The sequence below is a fragment of the Tachysurus vachellii genome, chromosome 2 (genome assembly GCF_030014155.1).
Source record: "Tachysurus vachellii isolate PV-2020 chromosome 2, HZAU_Pvac_v1, whole genome shotgun sequence".
Classification (NCBI taxonomy): Eukaryota; Metazoa; Chordata; class Actinopteri; order Siluriformes; family Bagridae; genus Tachysurus; species Tachysurus vachellii.
Window position 1 is genome coordinate 1278549 of NC_083461.1, and position 14522 is coordinate 1293070.

Below are 14522 nucleotides of genomic sequence, written 5' to 3' on the forward strand. Positions count from 1 at the left end.
GAGAAAGTGAAAGTCTAAGTGTGTGTGTGTGTGAGTGTGAGAGAGAGAGATCAGTTAACCTCCGTGACTAGCAAACACAACAGAGTAAGTGTGTGTGTGAGAGAGAGAGAGAGAGAGAGAGAGAGAGAGCGAGAGTGTGAGTTAGTGTAAGTCTAAGTGTGTGTGTGTGTGTGTGTGTGTGTGTGTGTGTGTGTGTGTGTGAGAGAGAGTGTGTGTGTGAGAGAGAGTGTGTGTGTGAAAGAGAGTGTGAGAGTGTGTGTGTGAGAGAGAGATCAGTTTACCTCCGTGACTAGCAAACACAACAGAGTGTGTGAGTGTGTGTGAAGAGTCTGTTATAATCAGCAGCATGCAGCATGTCCCGGAAGAATGGACAGAGTCGGAGGAGAGGAAGAGATCAGATGAAGGACAGACAGAGCAGACGGAGGAGTGTGAGACGCTGATGATGGAGCTGACTCAACTCGTCCACATGACTGTGAGGGACAGCAGCTGGTGGGACAGGAGAGGACTGGACTGCACCATCCTGGCTTCAGTTTTTATCATCCTGCCCATAGGTAACACACACAAATACACACACACAGACAGACAGACACAGAGACACAGACACACACTCACACGCACATGTCGCTCTTTCTGTCTGTCTTTCTCTCTCTCAGCGTTCCTGCTCTTGTCCTCACCTCAGGTGTGTTACTTCATGTTGGGTTTAGTCGTGATGGGCCTGGCTCATGCTGTGATCACAGTGAAGGGAACTCACCTGGCCAGTCATGGCGTTCTGACTGAGTCCACCACCTGGACACAGTTCTGGAACATCTTCTTCACTGAGGTGAGACAAGCTTGGCCCAAAGCTGCTCAAAGGGGTGGAGCTTAAATGAATAGGGAATGAGCTAGTGTTAAACTGATAGGAGTGATGTAGCTAAGAAATGTAGGCATATTTAACTTATCATTATTATCTGTATGTGGTTCTTAAAGTAAGCTGAAGGAACAAGCAGTGATTCACACACACACACACACACACACACACACACACACACACACACACACACACACACACACGGCTTAAATACAGTCACCAACATCACAAAACTGAGTTGCAGTTAGCCTGCAAGCTACTTAATAGCAGCAAAAAATACAGCATTAAATATAGCTTGCTAGCTAGCATTACATTACAGTAGTTAGGATAACAGTTGTGTATAAATTACAAAACATAAATGAGATGTTAACGTTACACAGAAAGGTATAATTTAGCTTGATTAACTATCCTATGACCTTGTGACATCACTGCTAGCACTAATCTTGTTTAAAGCCTTAGATTAAAGAGTTAGCATTAACACGGTCTGTTTTAATGTACAACCCTGTGTGCTGTGTCTCCTCCAATCAGGATGATTAGTGAGTCTCAGTTAGCTTCTGTTATCTGTTGTACGTTTCAGGTGTGTGGAGCATTTACGGCCAAAATGGCAGTGAAAGCACACGTTAAGACGCATCACGCTCACACAAACGTGATCGGACTCGGAGATTCCAGCACGTGGAAGATTCCGTTCCTGCCCCGAAGTGTTTACCTGTTCATCGCTCCGCTCGCGGTCCCCGTCATCACGCCTGTAGTTGCCATGGGTGAGCACAGACAAAGAGGGCGGGGCTTATGTAACGTTTGATTATCTGATCACAAACTGGACCGTTTAACATAATGCACTAATGCTAACGTGGGATATGCTATTAGCAGTGATAGAGAGACAGTGAGTGAGAGAGAGAGAGAGAGAGAGAGTGAGAGAGAAAGTTTTAACATAGCTTTTGTTCGTTAACTGAAAGAGAGAACATGTGCTTTACAATTTTACATTTTACACTTTACAATTTTACACACACACTCACACACAGTGGCACACAGACCCACACACACAAAGACTGCCATTTTTTTATTTTATTTTATTTTTAAAATAAATAACACCGCACAGAGAGCGACACACACACTCACACACAGTGGCACACAGACCCACACACACAAAGACTGCCAGCGTGCACAGAGAGCAAGACAAGACAATGATCTAAAACCCAGTCAGAGTCTGATCATCGCACGCACACACAGACACACACAGTGACACACACACAGAGACACACACAGAGACACACACACAGAGACACACACACACAGAGACACACACACAGTGACACACACACAGAGACACACGCACACTGAAGAGGACAGAGCGTAAACTTCACACTCAAAACACTGATGCTGGCCTACAAAGCCAAAAATGGACCAGCTCCCTATTACCTCAAAGCCCTCATCACTCCTCGCACTGCACCCCGCACCCTCCGATCTACCAGCACTGCTCGACTGGTTCCACCATCTCTCAGGGTAAGAGGCAAGTATACTACAAGACTCTTCTCTGTACTGGCACCAAGGTGGTGGAATGAACTTCCCCTAGAGGTCCGGACAGCTGAGTCACTGGATATTTTCAAGCGGCGGTTGAAGACCTACTTATTCAGGAAACACTTCAACTAGCACTTCTTTCCTTATCTTTCACATTTAAAAAAAAAAAAAAAAAAAAAAAAAAAACCCTTTGATACTTTTTCATTGTAACTTTGAACAAATGTTTTAAACTCATGGTATCTTAATGGTATGTAACTTAGTGAGCCAGCATTAATGTATTCAATGTTAGAGATTTAAGCAGTTATGTACGTCGCTCTGGATAAGGGCGTCTGCCAAATGCTGTAAATGTAAATGTAAACACAGGGCTCTCAAGTTTTGAAGACAGGCAACAGTGACATATTTTAAATATGTCTCTCTCACGCCCCCTCCCCAAAAAATTTAAATAAAATAAATAAATAAATAATTATGACATAAAACATTCCAAAACTTAATATTTGAATTAAAGAAAACATATTAAATTATACAATGTCGTGCTGTTGGTTAGTAGCCTTATTTTTCTGAGATTTATGATAAATTCATTATTTTATAAAATGTCATAAAGCCGGGGCCCCCTGGCACCATCTCAGGGCCCCCAGTTTGAGAACCCCTGGCCCTAGACTACTTGTTCTGAGCAGGTGTTGTCAGTGAACAGGCTGTAAAACTGTTGGCTAAGTTACAGACACTCATCTTTTCTCTGTGGGTGAACGAGGATGATGATGAACAATTCCAGGATCTGCTTTTTTTTCATTGGTTGTTGCGTTAAATCTTACCCAGATACAATAGTGCTGTTTTCTGATTGGCTATTGCAGGGCTGCCAACTTTTTAGTTCACCTTAGAGTGAGATTTTGGAGGCGGGGCTTTGGTTATGGGGAGGAGCTTATGGAGGGGCGTAGCTTGGTGTGGAAAAAAATACAAACACAAAATCCTTGCATTAGCAGAAGTGTATTAAGTATATATTGATTGTCAAAGTATTTGGTATCTGTACAGAATTTCTTGGGAGATTTACATTACATTTAATTTCCACAAACATTTTACAGAAATAGGATTAACATGTGATTAACATGTTCACAGATTAACATGTGATTTACATGTTCACAGATTAACGTGTGATTAACATGTTCACAGATTAACGTGTGATTAACATGTTCACAGATTAACGTGTGATTAACATGTTCACAGATTAACATGTGCGCTATTGTAAGTGCTGGTGGCTGATTTTGCAGCCTTAATCATTGATGTGGATGTCGTTGACTCACATTCTGTTCTTAGAAAACAATAATTAACATTAACTACTAGACATGTCCAGATATTTGTCATCTGGAAATGCTTTTGTACTGTTTTTTATGATAAAGTTCTGTAAAATAACGGCTCAGTGCTGCAAAACAAACAACTCTGCTAATGCTAACTTAATTCTATATAAACTATATAACAGCATAGGCCTATTAGTTACTAGTCTAAACTGGACTTAAGTAAAGTTGGCACATATTCACAGATTGGAGTTTCCCGAGTCAATAACTCCTGAGCTAAACTCTGTTACTACACAAATAACACCTCTTTTCTATCGTAGTAATGTAGAGACGCAGCTACAACCGTGTTTTGTGTAGTAACAGTGTTTATACAGTGTATTACAGTGATGTGTGAGCTGGTGACAGTACAGTGTATTACAGTGATGTGTGAGCTGGTGACAGTACAGTGTATTACAGTGATGTGTGTGTGCTGGTGACAGTACAGTGTATTACAGTGATGTGTGTGAGCTGGTGACAGTACAGTGTATTACAGTGATGTGTGAGCTGGTGACAGTACAGTGTATTACAGTGATGTGTGTGAGCTGGTGACAGTACAGTGTATTACAGTGATGTGTGTGAGCTGGTGACAGTACAGTGTATTACAGTGATGTGTGTGAGCTGGTGACAGTACAGTGTATTACAGTGATGTGTGTGAGCTGGTGACAGTACAGTGTATTACAGTGATGTGTGAGCTGGTGACAGTACAGTGTATTACAGTGATGTGTGTGTGCTGGTGACAGTACAGAGTATTACAGTGATGTGTGAGCTGGTGACAGTACAGTGTATTACAGTGATGTGTGAGCTGGTGACAGTACAGTGTATTACAGTGATGTGTGTGAGCTGGTGACAGTACAGTGTATTACAGTGAAGTTATTGATTTTTTTGTATTCGCTTTTCGGTTCTGCACTTCGCAGACGGTCCCTTGGAATCTGTCTCTTAGGTGTTCGCACATAGAGACTTATGTATTATGTCCAACGTTGAGGAAAGCTGATTTTGAGGAAAAATTGTGTTGTAGCTGCGTCTCTACATTACTACGGTGAAAACGTTAGTCTAAACTGGGCGGAGACACGGAGCGCCCTGTAACTCACTGACCTGCCTGTGTTCACAATTCACACGGTGCAGATTCGAGGGAGAACGGCTGACTACACAGTTTATGGGATTAAATTGTGTATTTCCCTCACAATTGTCACAAAAAACTCACTACACTGTCTGTCTGGTCTCTCTGCGTGTTGCTTTGTGAGATCATGCGGCGCGATTTGTTTTTCCTTACTGCTGAACGAGTCTGCGTGAGCATATGGGGGTGTGGCGTGAGCATATGGGGGTGTGGCGTGAGCATATGGGGGTGTGGCGTGAGCATATGGGGTGTGGCGTGAGAGCGTGAGATTTGGGTCATTTGCGTGACAGTTGGCAGCCCTGGCTATTGTGTAGCCTCTTGTTTTGATTGGCTGATAAGTGGCAGGCTCGACTAAGAGCTCCAGGGGAGACGCGCTTGATTCCTGCCCGGTTCCATTGAGACAGCAGTGCGGACTGATACATTTTGGGTGCTGCGGCTTATTAAACATATGATAAATAGTCAAAAAGTTTTTCTGTGAGAAATTCAATGTGTGGTGGGAGAACGTGAGAAAAGACCCACATGAGGGACTGTCACGTTAATGTGTGACACTTGATAGCCCTGCTCAACACGTGACATACAAGGGTTGAACACACACTGAAATCAGGATGTCAACTGAACACACGTGAGATTAATCACAACACAACTCCAGTCACAACACAGGGGTGAGACATGAACCAGAACAGAATCACACACGGTAACATAAACAAAGTAAAAAGAGGGAAACACAGAGGTTAGTGACGTAGAGCTGCGAGAGAATCCTGACAGAGAAAAGAAAGAACTTGTGGTGTTTGATCCATTGTGTGATCAGTTAATCAAATGCGACTGAATCTCTGCTCTTCTTAACATTTCAGCTAACATGCTAGCTGATTAGCGACCTCCATGCTGCTCTAAACAGTTTGTTGGCTAGTTAACAATAAATTACTGTGTTCAGTAATCAAATTTGACCCAGGATGTGTTTGTGTATGTGTGTGTGTGTGTGTAGGGCTGCTGAAAGGCCAGCCTCTGTCCTCAGCAGTGCATACGGTGATGTGTATGTGTATAGGTGTGTGTTCACAGTATGTGCTACTGCGGTGTGTATCAGGGTTGGAGTGTAGCTCAGCGCTGCTCGTGATGCTGCTGAGCAGAGCCATGTTCTCCATTCCTTACATCCACGTCAACATCTTCCAGGTGAGAAACACAGAACACACACTCACTCACACACACACACACATACACGCATGCACACACACACTCTTAATGACTAAGCAACTCATCAGCTGATCTGTGAGGTGAAGTTTGTACATGTGTGTATGTATGTGTGTGTATGAGTCTCTGTGTATGAGTATGCTGTGAACAGTCAGAGGTGAAGCTGGAACTTGAAGTTTTTCATATCTTCAGGACAGAGAAGTTTCCACTTCTTTGCAGTTTCTCAGTAACAAGCTTCATGTTTTAATGAAGTCTTATTAAGTGTAAGAGAGAAAATAAATTAAAGCTGCTTTTAAATGAGACGACTGATTCAGAAATCTGGAACCATTAGGATGGAACCATCCAGGAACCTCAGAGGAATCTGAGATTGTGGAGTTTCCCCTAGAGAAGCTTTGGTGTATGTGTGTGAGTGTGTGAGTGTGTGTGAGTGTTTGAGTTTGTGTGTTTGTGTTTGTGTGTCTGTGTGTGTCTGTGTGTGTCAGTGTGTGTGAGTGTGTGTGTGAGTTGTGTTTGAATCCCGTGTCTGTAATCCAGATGATCCTGACCTGGACTCTGGCTTAGCGAGTGTTAACAGTGATCTGATCCTGACGGTGACTGAACTTTAAACAGCACACATTATCACGTGCACTTTGATCAGACTGAACAGAGAGATGATCAGACACACAGTCGTCACGGTGTTCAGCCACAGAGGCTCCTCCCACAAGACAAAACAAGGTTTAAAACAACAGAGTAGCTGAAGCTGTGATTGTGTTCAGAATAATCAGGAGTTTTATGGCAGAGAAACAGGAAGTGAAGGATGTACAATAAAAAGTCTCTCTCTCTCTCCCCCTCTCTCTCCCTCTCTCTCTCTGTCCCCCCCCCGAGAGCTGTTTTGTTCTCTCATGTTCAGTAAGCAGTGTAAGAACAGAATAATTGACGTCTGTCTGACTTTTCCTCAGCGTGAGACCCTGTGCTCAGTGTGTGTTGTGATGTGTGTGTTGTGATGTGTGTGTTGTGATGTGTGTGTTGTGATGATGTGTGTTGTGGTGATGTGTGTTGTGATGATGTGTGTTGTTGTGATGTGTGTTGTGTTGTGATGTCGTGTGTTGTGATGTGGTGTGTGGTTAGGTGTTGGTGTGGTTCTTGAGGGCTTCTTACAGGTGCAGGTTTTCATTCCAACCAAGCAGAAGACACACCAGAGTCTATACTAAACGGCAAGAACAACTGATCAAACAGGTGGAATCAGGTGTAGCTTCTGCTTGGTTGGAATGAAAACCTGCACCCACACCGACCCTTTGTGAGTAAGACTGGATACTGCTGATCTACAATCATTGTCCTGCTGGACCCTCAACATGTTTTTACTTCATAAGTGGTTAAGGTCTGAGAACTAGGCTCAGGTCCTCCTGTACTGGTTAACTTTATCAGTTTCTTCTTGGGAAGGGGATTTAAGGAGACCACTAAAGACGTCCAGCCTGATGACACTAAAGGTGTGGACAAGTCTTGATTGGACCACAAACATCTACATTTGGTTATATAAAGAGAATCTTCAGGAGAAAAACAGGAACAGGACCATATCCTGGTTTTTAGACATGGAGTGGTGAAGTCTGGGCAGAAGAACACAGAAGTGTCACCAGCTTCAAATGAGGCATTTGGAGAAAATTGGATTTGTTCATTGGTGCTTAATGATGTCCATAATGATATCTTCTTCTTCTTCTTCTTCTTCTTCTTCTTCTTCTTCTTCATCTTCTTCTTCTTCATACATGCTGGTTTGATTGATCAGCTTATCAGCTGTAGTTGTTTTCGCAGCACATTGGGTTGCCGATGTTTTCTCAGAGTCGTCGACCCAAGCGCATATACCAGATGAGCTACGGAGTGTTAAACCTGTCGAGGAACCCACTGTTGGACTGGACCTTCGGCCACTCACTCATTAACTGCCACGTGGAGCATCACCTGTTCCCCTCACTGTCTGACAACATGTGTCTAAAGGTAAGCGCTCCAGCACCGGGTTCTCCAGGGGCCCAGAACACTGCATGCTTGGTGTGTTTGAATTGTGCATGAACATGTGTGTGTGTGTCTGTGTGTGTGTCTGTGTGTGTGTCTGTGTGTGTGTCTGTGTGTGTCTGTGTGTGTGTCTGTGTGTGTGTGTGTCTGTGTGTGTGTGTCTGTGTGTGTGTGTCTGTGTTTGTGTGTGTTTGTGTCTTTGTGTGTGTGTCTTTGTGTGTGTGTCTTTGTGTGTGTCTTTGTGTGTGTGTCTTTGTGTGTGTGTCTTTGTGTGTGTGGCTTTGTGTGTGTGTCTTTGTGTGTGTGTGTTTGTGTGTGTGTCTTTGTGTGTGTACTGTATGTGTGTGTCCTTGTGTGTGTGTCTGTGTTTGTGTGTGTGTTTGTGTGTCTTTGTGTGTGTCTTTGTGTGTTTGTGTCTGTGTTTGTGTGTATGTGTGTGTGTTTGTGTGTGTGTGTGTGTCTTTGTGTGTCTTTGTGTGTCTTTGTGTGTGTGCAGGTGAAGCCAATTGTGTCGCAATTCCTGAAGATGAAGGCGTTACCTTATCAGGAGGAAGACTATCTCTCTCGTCTTCGTCTCTTCTTTCACAGGTACCAGGAGCTGATGGTGTTTGCTCCTCCGATCACTGAGCTGGTGGGGGTTCAGTGACAGAGAACCACAAGAACTGTCACAGATCCTCCAACCAGGACTGTTTATTTCATATCCAACTAGTGTACAGGTTCTACAATGATGCTAAAACTCACACACACACACACACACACACACACACACACACTGCAGCTTCCATCATGAACACACCACCTGATGGACCTTCTGGTGTCGCCTAAAGAGCTACCAAAGACCAATATGAATATTTAGGACCATAGATAGGGAACATAGTGTACATTAGTGAAGCCCTGTACTGTAGGGGCTGCACATTACTCAAAAGTTAGTGCCCCCACTGCTGCCCCTCCCCAGTGTAGTAGATTTGGTCTTTTACTAAAGCTCTTTGAACAGAAACTAATGCACATTTCAGCTGCTTTACAATTAAACTAAAATAAATTTGCTTTGTTTTCAACTTTCAAATGTAATTTCTTATTTTCTTATATTTGGCTTAATTACATTAAAATATTTTAATTTAATAATAATTTTTTTTATTTTAATAATACTAGCTGAAGTTTATTGATATCAGCTTTTTAAAAAAAAGTTTATGATAATTAGTTGTGATAAAGTAACACAGGAAATCCTAATGATTGTCTTCAGGACGTTTCTTCAGGCCAGTCACCTGTATTATTTCCTATTTAACAGAGATGAAGAATTTTATTACTCAGGACACAGAAACACAAAGTGAACATTGGGGCTACTGCCACACAGCCACCAGAGCGCGCTAGTGTGATGGTGTAATATCATCTGCTAATCTCTGGTTCATGTTAATACATCGAGTGAAGCAAAAACATCCTGTAAACAAGCACACACGTCTCTTAACCAGCAAAATTCAGCAAATTGTATTAAACACTAAGAGCTAGGCTAACAGTGCTAACTTTATTTTTAAATACTGTTTATGACCTTAAATAAACATGAAGTTAACAGTAAAGTGTTTGTTTTTGTGGTGATTTTTCTCTGGGGCTGTTTTTTTATAATGAATTATTAAGGCATTCATGTTATAATGCATTCATAAGGAATCATACGCTTTGTTTTTTTTTAATGAGAATGTAGAGCACTATTACTACTTTTATTCATGTTGTACTGATAACACAATGTATTATACACACCGCTCATAACACACACACTACAGTCTATAATCGCTCTGTTCAGCTGTTTCTGCTCATCATAAAACTTTAAACTTAAAACCATGACATTTTTCAGCTTACTACAAATGTTACAAACGTTTAAAACTTTATAACATCGAACAAAAAATGAAAAAATGAAATTTTTTTGCAAAAGTTTTACATCATAACACAATATAAAACTTTACAACTTACAGCATACTACAACTTTCTACTATAATATACATTATTATAAATTAATTTTAGAAATTAAATTACCACATAACACATTATTAGTGTTTAACACATTAAACTGTATCAAGAAAATAATGTCCAAAAATGTTTTTTTTTTCTTCTGATATGAATTGACTCTGAGAACTCTTTATTTTTTCTGATTATTATTATTATTATTATTATTATTATTATTATTATTATTATTATTATATTCTTGTAGGATGTGAACCTAATGTGTGACATGCTTTACACTTTCAGTAGTTAATTTTTTAGCTGATGCATTTAGTGTCTGAGTTGCTTTTTTCTGTGTAATAAAATGTATTTAGATGAAGGATTTGCTCAGTGATGGAGGAATCTGTAAGCCTGTTAAACACTTCCTCAGGTCTGAGTGTTGGAAACACTGCATGGTGCTGAGCTCTGCTGGTTAAACACTGACACTGTATCATAAGAACCTGAAGCAGTAACCACACACCTAGAGACTGAACACACTGATATACTCAACCTGAACTCAGCTCTATTAACGTCATTAACATCATTAACGTCATTAACATTCTTCCAGTTTTATGTTTCACATCCTTTGTTCTGCATTTGAAAAAAGTTCCAGATTTTAAACAGTCCACGATAAAGCAACGGTATTCCACCACGTCCTGCCCTATAACTGCATAGGAGGTCTTGTAAAACTCAACAGGAAGACCATCTAATCCTGGTGCCTGTCCAGTCTCCATGCCATGGAGAACCCAGCTCGTGTTTAAAACCATAAAAATGATCTAATCTTGCCAGGAAGAACATGTTGTCTATGACGTGGGCCCACGTGTACTGTCACTTTGTCTTATTTAAAGTTCTTCATATGTCACTTAACTCATGGACCTCCATCAGCTCCCACAGACGCTTACGGGATGCTGCATGAGGTTCTGTGGGGTTTCGATCTAATATCTGCAGTACAGTTCAAATCTCCACCCAAAATTAAAATATCAGCAGTGTTGCAGTCAGCAATAGCAATGTTAAGTTTATCTAAAAGAACCATCATCTTCACTGCACTGGTGGGAGTGAACACACAGATAAAAACTAAAACCTCATTCTCAGAAAAAGTTTTCACTTTAAAAAGCCTCCCATTTAAAATTTCTTCAACTGAATAAGAACAAGGAATAAAATTGCGAGCAAACAGCAAGGCAACTCCACCACAGTGTTGTGTTATGGTTTTAAATCACCAACGATCCCAATCCTTCACCCAATCAGCAGCGTTACTGACATCGCTGTGGGTTTCCTGTAACACAACACCAATCAGTATGCTTTTGCTTTAAAAGTTTGTATAATTTAATTGTCTTGATGTACCTGTTATACCCCTAAAAAAGGAAGAGAATTAAGCATTCACACTCGACGATGTTTTCCCACTGAGAACTTTATGCATAATGTAGAAACACCCCGTAGTAGTTCTCACCCTAGTGTTCAACGAGGCCTGATTAATCGATCACACACCTTATTGTGCCAAACTAATTGATCACCCATTTAATCAACATGCTTTTAGAGAACCGATTTGCATTTTTTAACCATTTTTGTTTTAACAGATTCACACAGATTTTCACCCTGAATATAGAATACTTTCAATATTTTACAGATTTATGAATTTTCTATTTAAGTATTCAAAGATAATTATACAGATATATATTTCACATACTCTCTTGCTCCATTAATATTCAAACTCTCAATGTGAATCCCACTCATTATAAAATGTAAATAAAATAAAGGGTAAAAACTTTTCCAACATAAAACACACCAGACATTCTATGGATCATCATCAGGGTTTTTCTCCATTCACCTTACAGTAGTTATCAGTTTCTTCAACCTAAAGATTTCAACATCAATAACAGCAAAATGTTATTCTATTCTCTTCTCAATGTTTCACATCATGAATAAACATTTTCTGTCAGAGAAAAACTCCTCGATTGATTTCCTTTGCAATTTTGTGGTTTTTAAAAATTCCTTAATGTCTTCTGCACTGTACACAACACTTAATTGTTCCTCCTGGGAACCAAAGTTAAAAGCAGAATCTGACCTGCACTCTTCACCGTCTGATGCTATTTCTTCTTTCTTTGTTTCTTTTTGCATGTTTTCCCCTGTCCTTACCTTGTTTTTGGTAATGTTTTGGTTACCTTGTTTACCACTTTGTTGGTACACTGTACTATCCTGGGCTCTTCCTCCATTACCACGTCTCCCCTGTCCCCCTGCACTGGTGCAGTGTTTGGTGTCTCCGAGCGACAAACAGCTGCTGCAGGGGGAACGACTCCAGCCGGCTCAGCTGCTTCTTGCCCTGATTGCTCAGAAACCCCGGGGTCACTCTGCCTCTCTGGACAGGCCTGAACAAGAAGCCCCATTTTACCACTAGGCACTAGGTGTTTAACAAGTGGAGACCTACAGCCAAGGGGGATTTTCTTAATGGGGCGACCACTCGCCTGTACGACCACTCGCCTGTACGACCACTCGCCTGTACAGACTTCATGCTTGGAGTCTCCATCCTTCTCCAACACTCCTCTTACGCACACGTGCATGTAAGCACGTGCCTACACTCTCTCTCACACACACACACACACACACACACACACACACACACACACACACACACACACACAGTTACCTGCTTACACACACATGCTCACACAATACAATTTATCAATCTGAGATAAACGGGAAAAAATATGCAGAAAAATTGGCAAGACACCAAACGCTGTCACGCACTCAACATGCCACCCTTACTCTTTTACAGTGTATGTATAGAGAGAGAGAGAGAGAGAGAGAGAGAGAGAGAGAGAGAGAGAGAGACAGACAGACAGACAGACAGACTAACAGACAGACAGACAGAGAGTGAGAGTGAGAGTGAGAGAGAGACAGACAGACAGACACAGAGAGAGACAGAGAGAGAGAGAGAGAGAGAGAGAGAGAGAGAGTGACAGACACAGAGAGAGAGAGAGATAGAGAGAGAGATCTGCTATGAACATAATAATGAGCTTATTGTTAATCTGAGGTTCCCAGTAACACTGATGGTTCTGATAGAGTTTAGGTTTCTGCTCTTTATTATTGGTTAGTTACAGGATCCTTTTGACCCAGTTAGAGAACATTACCTCTTATTTGTGTAGAACACAACCATCAAGCAGGTTTCCTGAGGTCTCTCAGTATATTTACAACTAGATACTTTACAACTAAAGAATATATAAAATTTATTTATTATATGAATCTTTATATTGGCCTTGTGTTTGATGTTCATGTTCTATAAATGTCAATTTTATAATTTTATAAGTGCTATACAAATAAATTTGAATATGAATTATTCAGAGACTTCATCATCTCACTGCCTAAGAGGTACCATCATTTTATCCACACTCACCACAAAATTGGAAGGACTGGGAATCAGCCTGTCTCTGTGTCACTGGATATCAAACCTCCTGTCAGACAGACCACAAGCATTTCAGGTGGTAAAACATGTCTCACCCCCCTCATCCTCATGGAGCCCCCCAAGGTTGCGTACTAAGCCCCCTGCTGTACTCACTGTACACTCATGAGTGGCCACTACCTGCTCCACCAACATCATCAGGTTTGCTGACGATACTGTTGTGGTGGGCCTCATCTCCAACAATGATGAGACGGCCTACCTACAGGAGGTTAAGACCCTGGAGACATGGTGCCAGACAAACAGTCTCTCAACACCAGCAAACAAAGGAGCTCATAATGGACTTTAGCACAAAGCAGGAGAGGAAATACCGTTTTTGGTACCTTGGTGTTCACATCTTGCAGGACCTGTCATGGTCCTGTCACATCAACACTCTGGTAAAGAATGCTCGGCAGCACATGTTCCACCTCAGATGGTTAAGGAACTTTAAACTGCCCCTAAGGCAGGGCTGCCAACTCTCACGCATTCAACGTGAGACTCACGCAATTGACCCGATTCTCATGCTCTCACGCCACGCCCCCATATTCTCACGCCACACCCCCATATTCTCACACCACAACCCCATATTCTCACGCCACAAAAAAAAAAAAAAATCTGGACATGCCTATAGTTAATGTTCATTATTGTTTTCTAAGAACAGTATGTCAAGTCAACGACATCCCATATTAAAATGATTTTATTTATCAATCATAACTAATCAATCATGTCCAGATATCTGACTGGTGGTGGTGTCAGTATGGTGTCAGTATGGTGTCAGTATAGTGTCAGTATGGATAAATTTGTATTTTCTGTTATAGGATGTTATCTAAAGTGCCAGGGTTCAAGTGGGAGCTGCATCCCAATTAATGATTAAGTATGCAAAATCAGCCACCAGCACTTACAATAGAGCACATGTTAATCTGTGAACATGTTAATCACATGTTAATCTGTGAACATGTTAATCACATGTTAATCTGTGAACATGTTAATCACATGTTAATCCGTGAACATGTTAATCACATGTTAATCCGCGAACATGTTAATCACATGTTAATCCGTGAACTTGTTAATCACATGTTAATCCATGAACATGTTAACCACATGTTAATCCGTGAACATGTTAATCACATGTTAATCTGTGAACATGTTACTCACATG

The 14522-nt window shown here is 41.3% G+C and overlaps 1 protein-coding gene across 4 annotated transcripts; it reads left to right on the top strand.

Annotated features, from left to right (window-relative positions):
• Positions 1-9029, top strand: LOC132861575 (fatty acid desaturase 6-like). 4 transcript variants are annotated; one of them, XM_060893177.1, is made up of 7 exons: positions 1-84; positions 346-551; positions 654-820; positions 1425-1605; positions 5784-5968; positions 7772-7951; positions 8463-9029. In XM_060893177.1, exons 2-7 carry the CDS (start codon positions 347-349, stop codon positions 8610-8612), a joined length of 1068 nt encoding a protein of 355 aa, XP_060749160.1. In that variant the 5' UTR covers positions 1-84; position 346; the 3' UTR covers positions 8613-9029. The 4 variants fall into 4 exon arrangements, with proteins under 4 accessions (XP_060749160.1, XP_060749174.1, XP_060749176.1 ...); XM_060893187.1 differs by lacking the exon at positions 1-84 and adding an exon at positions 288-306; XM_060893191.1 differs by lacking the exon at positions 1-84 and having other exon boundaries at positions 161-551; positions 7799-7951.
• Positions 9030-14522: the final 5493 nt, after the last annotated feature.

Excerpts from the sequence above, each read along its gene's own strand:
- LOC132861575 (XM_060893177.1), top strand. The coding sequence starts at position 347 with ATGCAGCATGTCCCGGAAGAATGGACAGAGTCGGAGGAGAGGAAGAGA. Across the intron at positions 552-653 it reads TTTTATCATCCTGCCCATAG|CGTTCCTGCTCTTGTCCTCA; the intron begins GTAACACACACA and ends TCTCTCTCTCAG. Across the intron at positions 7,952-8,462 it reads CTGACAACATGTGTCTAAAG|GTGAAGCCAATTGTGTCGCA; the intron begins GTAAGCGCTCCA and ends GTGTGTGTGCAG.